This window comes from Hipposideros armiger, unplaced genomic scaffold, assembly GCF_001890085.2.
Source record: "Hipposideros armiger isolate ML-2016 unplaced genomic scaffold, ASM189008v1 scaffold_93, whole genome shotgun sequence".
In the NCBI taxonomy this organism is placed as follows: domain Eukaryota; kingdom Metazoa; phylum Chordata; class Mammalia; order Chiroptera; family Hipposideridae; genus Hipposideros; species Hipposideros armiger.
The window spans coordinates 1,956,461-1,962,866 of NW_017731443.1; the positions used below are offsets into that span (position 1 = coordinate 1,956,461).

General features: G+C 51.0%; 1 protein-coding gene across 2 annotated transcripts in view; it reads right to left on the bottom strand.

Annotated features, from left to right (window-relative positions):
* DPF2 (double PHD fingers 2) overlaps positions 1-6,406 on the bottom strand; it is a 20,916-nt gene that overhangs the window by 3,473 nt on the left and 11,037 nt on the right. The window contains exons 5-11 of one of the 2 annotated variants that reach the window (XM_019645562.1): positions 4,107-4,199; positions 3,890-3,968; positions 3,338-3,379; positions 2,208-2,345; positions 1,950-2,078; positions 1,676-1,788; positions 678-759 (exon numbers count right to left, since the gene is read on the bottom strand). In XM_019645562.1, the coding sequence (XP_019501107.1) occupies positions 678-759; positions 1,676-1,788; positions 1,950-2,078; positions 2,208-2,345; positions 3,338-3,379; positions 3,890-3,968; positions 4,107-4,199 (676 nt within the window). The remainder of the gene's footprint in view (positions 1-677; positions 760-1,675; positions 1,789-1,949; positions 2,079-2,207; positions 2,346-3,337; positions 3,380-3,889; positions 3,969-4,106; positions 4,200-6,406) is intronic. The other variant, XM_019645563.1, reaches the window with a different exon arrangement.

A 6,406-nucleotide genomic window follows, 5' to 3' on the forward strand; every position in this document is an offset into this window, starting at 1 on the left:
GACAGCGACAGCAGCCTGACCTGTATTACAAGTCAGCTTACATCACACAGTGAGCCACTTTCTCTTGCCTGGGATGCTGGCCCACATCCTTTGTACTGGGGCATTCGCAAATTCCTAAGTGCCCAAATTTCTATACAGGGAGGGGTTTAGCACAGAAATCTGGCTGGAAGGGGACTTGTGGAGGGGCAGCCACTTTTTGGTGCCACCACTGGTTTCCTCAAAGACCTTGCATAAACTTGGAACATTATTAAGCAAACTACTGGAGGGGTGGAGTGACCTATTCAGGCTCCAGGTTCAACACCCAGACTGGGCGGAAATGAACACTCAGTTTTGTCAAGTTCGATGAGCTGATGCCAAAGTTTCACATCACATAACTATGCACTGAGTTTCCCGGACTGGCTGGAGGAAAACCAATCACTCCATCTGGTAATTGTTCTCTGCTCCATGTCTGCTTTCTCTTGGGCTGATATTCTGTGTTTGAAAATGTATCTGATGACAATGTGCAAACATTAAACCCTTGAAGTTGAAATCCTAGGAAAGCATTCTGAACGGAGTGAAGGCAAAGTGCCTACTCCATGATTTGGAAGGATGTATCACTGACGAAGAGAACTCACTTACTGGATGGTCCAAGTTACTAATAAAATAATCGTTCTAGGGAAGAGATCCAGGCAACCTACCTTCAGGAGGCTCAGACATGGACGGGGTAAGACAGTACATGTGGTAGCCGCGATCGCAGTCGTCACAGAAGAGCAGCTGGTCCTAGAGAAGGCAAGATAGAGGAAGAAGGGGAGAGGTGAATGACTAATAGGCCTCGGTTAGGCTGCTGGGGGCAGGGAGGAAGGAGGGCTTCTGTAGACACTGCTACCACTTCCAGAAGGGGTGAGACAGATGGCAGGTGAGAACAGACGTGGGCATCTCTGCACAGAAAATCACTGCTGTCCATCTCCACCCAGACTGAATCACTGTCGTCTCACCTGGACCCTACCAGCTGCCCAACTCATCTCATGGTCTCCACTGTGTCCCCTGCAATCTCTTCTCCATAGAGCAGCCAAACTTATCTTTTAGAAATACGACAGGCCACATCACTCCCGATTGAACCCTCAGACCTGGTGGTGCCTGCCTTCCAATCTCATCGTCTACCAACTCTCCCAATGCAGGAAGGCTCCAGCCGGCCACACTGGCCTCGATATACCTGGCTTGCCTGCCTTAAGTCCCCTGCACTTGCTGCTCCTTTCCTGGGAATGCTCTACCTCCAAAGCTTCTTGGACTGGCTCCTTCGTATCATCCAAACCTCAACACCAACATCACTTCCTCGGAAAAGCCATCTCTAATTACCTAACTCAGTTACCCAGTTACCCTCTGCCACATGATTCGTTTCATTTTCTTCATGGCACATCATAAAAAATGTCACTTGTTTCCCTGCTTATTGCTTGTTCCCAGAGAATGTCAATTCCACGAAAGCATGGACCTTGTTTGTCTTGTTTAGTGTCCTCAGAGCTTAGAACAGTATCTGGCACAAAGGAGATACTCAATAAGCACCTGCCAAACAAAGTGCCACCTGGGATGCTGGGGAAGGGCAGGAAAGAGGGGTCTTGCTCCCTTTTAGAAGAGAGCTCACTTTAGAGGAAACTGGGAAAACAGTAAACGCGTGCAGGGAGGGGGCGGGGACACGCACGTCATTCTCGGAGGTGCCACAGATGTTGCAGCATTTGCACTCGATGCACTGCCAGCGGTAGGTCTTCACTGCTGCCATCATCACGGGTGTGAACTGGAGGCAAGACGGATGCCCTGTGGGGGAGGGGCGAGTGAAACAGGCAGCTGGAAATGGGGGTGAAGCGAGGTGACCTGGTTGACTGTGACAGCCACTGGATGCTGGTAATCCCAGAGCCCCTTGGGGACTGGGGCTAGGTGCTGGCTGTGGTAGCCCTTGCCCCTGGGGTTGGATGTACCTGAGCGGCCACAATCTGAACAAGACACCAGTTCCTCGGGTTGTCCTGTCTTCTTGTTGATCTTTGAGTCCCCCAGGCAGAAGTCACAGTAGTTGTTGGGCAAGGCCAATCCATCGGGACCCTTCTTGGCTACAAAGGAGAAAGAGAAGGACTTTGCTGACACCTGTGGGGACCTTAGGGCTTCTCAACATCCCCCAAAGGAGGGTTTTGCAAAACCAGGCCATTTCCAGGTCACCCCACTCTGACATCTCAGCGTACATTTCTGCTCCTCGGACCTCTGGGAAACGGGGGTGGGTGGCTGCGAGTCTTCCTTGTCCTCGCCCTCCTCCTCAGCCAAGTGGGAGTGGGCATAGTGGTAACTGAGGCCTGGTCGGTTCTTGTAACGTTTGCCACAAACTGATTGGAGAGAAGATTGCAGAGAAAGTGTCAGGATCTGAGAGCGCCACTTCCCTGCCCCTCGAAGCTGTGGGGCGCCACCTGAGGCAGAGGCAACCACCCCCGCCCGCATCAGCTGTTCTGGGACAGGCTTTTGGTGACGGCCGCCTCCCCTGGCCAGGAGCATCAGGCTCTCCAGCTTCCAGGGCTCTTCTCCCTGCTCAAGCCCAGCCCATGGTCACCTCTCCACACTGGCTGGCTGGGAGGCTGAGCCCTGGCCCCATCTCCACTTGCCCTGAGAGTAGCCTGCTAGGGAGCTTCAGGTCAGAAAGGAAAGGGAATGTCTAGTCTTGCAATATGGCAGGAACGAGTAAAGGTAAGGAAGAGAATATGAGCCTACCCCATATATACTACAGAGCCCGTCTCTGCCTAGTGTGGGTAAGGGAGTACGGGCTGGGTCTCTTGGGGATAACCTATCAACTGAGTTTCGGAGTAGCTGGCCCCCAAAGAAATTCAAAGACACTCCCAACCAATCAGTGCCCTGCCCAAACCCACCAACCAGCAAGGACAGCAGATCCCCACAAGGCATCTTGTACTGTTAAGCAGTGATACCGAGAAGAGCAAGGGGGCCAGCAGGAAAGGAATGGGGAGCGGATGGGAGGAGGAAGAGGTGGCGGGATGGTGGGGAACAGGAGCTGGCCGCCAAGTGTCTGATTTGGGGAAAGGGGAGCAGAAGGATCTGTCTGGAATGGGATCCTTAAAATGCTTCTGAAGCCACCCCATGCAGTGGGCCCGAGCAGCCCTAGGAGCAAATTTGTGGGAGATAAGCAGTGGTAACGGCAGCTTCTAGGACTGTGAGGAGTGAAGCAGAACAGAGGGTCCACTGCTCCTATCTCCATGCCATTCCAGAGACTTTTAAACTAGCATCACAGGAGATGAGAGAGGCAGCAGGAACAAGGGAGGAGGGGAAAACGGACAGGAAAACCAAAAGTCTGAAAAGTTGAGAGAGCTACCTCTCTGGGGCGCTTTCGAGGTATGCTTTTGTTTGAAACTATCTGAAAGACAGAAAGAAAAGTCATGAGAAGAAGGCCTTGATACACTTGAGACAGGAGCAGCAGCAGCAGGAAAGCGGAGCAAACGAGAGAGAAACCCCAGCGGCGATGGTGCTCCCAGGGTGGAGGGACAGAAGTGGGGAGTCAGAGAAAAGGGGGAGAGAGGAACAGACATTGAAACACTCGGTGTTGGGACTCCTGGGGCCCTGGCTTGATTGGGGCTAGCAGACCTGGATGCCATCTATTGAGGCCGATTGCGTGCTGTGTGCCCCCTCACTGGCACCCCCACCCCAGGGGACAGCAGAAGTCTCTCCCAGAGCATGCAGGCCCCACCCGTCAGGTAGCAGAGGCCAGGGCCTCCCAGGGGTCTCAGAGGGAACCAGTCAGCAGGCAGGACAAGTGTCTAGGCTTGTTTTACCACTCTGAGCAAGAACACAGCCCTCCTTCCTCTCATATCCTGAGCAGGAGCTGGGTCCAAGGCAAGCACTACCCACCCACTCGGGAGGCACTCACTGTCACAGGCATAGGGTTTGTCTCGGTCCTCCAGGATGGAAGCGTCTAGCTTCTTGCGGGCACTGCCCACACCTTTACTCTGCCAAGAAGAGCAAAAAGATGCTCTTACTGAGGTGTCTAGGCTAAACAGTTAAATTCTCCTAGAAGTGGCTGCTAATCTCACTCCAATCTGCAGGCTGTCCTTCCTCAGGCTGTAGGCAGCACCTTGGCCCCTCACCTTGGACTTCCCCTTGCCCCGACGCTTGGGAGTATCTTCTTCATAGTCCTCATCATCGAGGTCATCCAGGAAGTCATCCGGTTCTAGGATCCGCTGAGTGGACAGGAGGATTAGGGTGGGCAGAAATAACTCATATCCAAAAGCTCCCCCGCGATGGCACTGGCAAGGCCACCCAGAACCTCCTTTGTGACCTGGCCCCTCTGCTCCAGCCTCATTCCTCACTGCTGCCCTTCAAAACCCTAGAATCCTGCTCCTTCAGTGTTTTGGGCTCTCCTTCCTCTATGCTGCTCTTCGTGTGGTTTTCCTAGCCTGGCAAGCCTTTCCCACCACCTCCCAGTGGTGAGTCAGATGCTATGTTGCCCTGCAGCTCTCCCCCATAGCCCAAGTAGCCATGCTTCTCCTGCCTCTGATCTGCTGCCCCAGGGGCACGTTTATCAGCGCTTTCCTTCCTAGGTTCACTTCCTAGATTTAGAGCTTTGCTGCTTAATTGTGTGGCCTTGTTAGAAGTTTCTGTTAACTGCTCTGCTTCAGCCTCCCTGCTGTATAAACTGGAGAAAATGATGGAAAAGCATACACAGTGCCTGGGGTATTTTCAACTTATTATTTTTATGTATAGTTTTATACATGTCCCTGTTGGCAGGGGACAGGTCTGCTTCACCTATGTAACCCCAGGAACCAAAAAACTTTTGTGACAAAAGATGAATGAAGGGGAGCCTGTACTTAGGAGGAAAGGAGAGGGAAAGACTGGCTGGTAACAGTGACGCCAGTCAGCACCCAGCACTAATCAGGGAATGAGGCAGGAACAGAACTCCAGGGGCCGGCCTCCTGGCCCACAGCTTCTGCTGCCATTCTGATTACTGGGCGGCCTCTGAAGAGGAGGCTGGTTTTCATCAAAGCTCCCTTAACCAGAGTGTTAACCNGCGCCACTCGGCTGGCCCCAGATACAATTTTTTAAAGCATCCCAGTTTTATAGACTTGTGATTACAGAAGAACCAGACTTTGTTCTTATAGCCCATGAGGTTAGAAAAAAGATCATGAATAGAAAAACCAGGTCTGGCTGGGTGGCTCAGTTGGTTGGAGCGCGAGCTCTGAGCAACACGGCTGCTGGTTTGATTCCCACATGGGCCAGTGAGCTGAGCCCGAGCTGAGCTGCCAATGGGCAGCAGGATGGCTCAGCTGGTGAGAGCATGTGCCCTTAACAAGGTTGCTGGTTCGACTCCCACATGGGATGGTGGGCTGTGCCCAGTGCACCTAGATTGAGGGCAGCAACTGGACTTGGAGCTGATGGGTCCTGGAAAAACACCATGTTCCCCTTCCCCGGTTCCCCAACACTGTTTCCTTCCCCAGTTCTCCAGTAAAAAAAAAAAAAATCTTAAAAAAAACAAACCAATTTTGATTTCACACAAGACAGCTTTCTGTGACAACCACAGAAAAATGAGATGGGCTTATCTCATGATGAGGTGTTTGAGCAAAGGCTGAGGACCAATCAGAGGAAAAGGGGGTGAACTATGAAGACCCAATTTGTTAGGACCCAAGTCTAGTTTCACAGAAAACCAGGAAATAATGTCCCTTAGAAGAAACATAGCTGGCTTATACCTTGTTGATTAATATTTACTATGATTGATTCTTCTATGCTTTTTTTTGAGCATCAGAATTAGCCCTTAATGCCTTGAAATTGTAAGCATAATTGTACATATGTGTATTTGGACATAATTCTGGGGAAAAGAATCATAAGCTTTTATCAGCTCTTCAAGGATATGAGCCTCTCAAAAATATGACGGTTCATTCTAACCCAAAGATTAAGACACAGGAAAGGGCTGACAAGCTTTTCTGTAAGCAGCCAGGCAGTGTTAAATATTTTAGGGCTGGTGAGCCACATGGAGTCTTGGTTACTTCTTGGTTACTTTCATGGAGTCTTGGTAACTCCTTTTAAACAAGTGAAAGTCATTCTTATCTTCAGAGCTATACAAACTAGTGCGACTGGATTTGGCCATGGGGCGTAGTTTGCCAACCCCTGACCTAGAGCCTACGCCATCTGATGGCTTCTAGGGGTTCCTCCCCAGCTGCCTGCAGCTGTCCACTACCTCGGTGTCTGAGGCAAGCTCTTCTATAATTAATGTAGACTTTTGTCTGTAAATTGATATTTTATGGTTAAAAAAAATAAAACACAAAACTCACTTCTCCTCCCCAAAGTAGATTTATAAATTCGGCATGAGAGATGACAAGAGCTGAGGGCTCCCCGACAGCTGCTAAAGGACTTTCAGCCTTTGTTAGTGACCTCCTGCTTGGGTGGGGGTGGG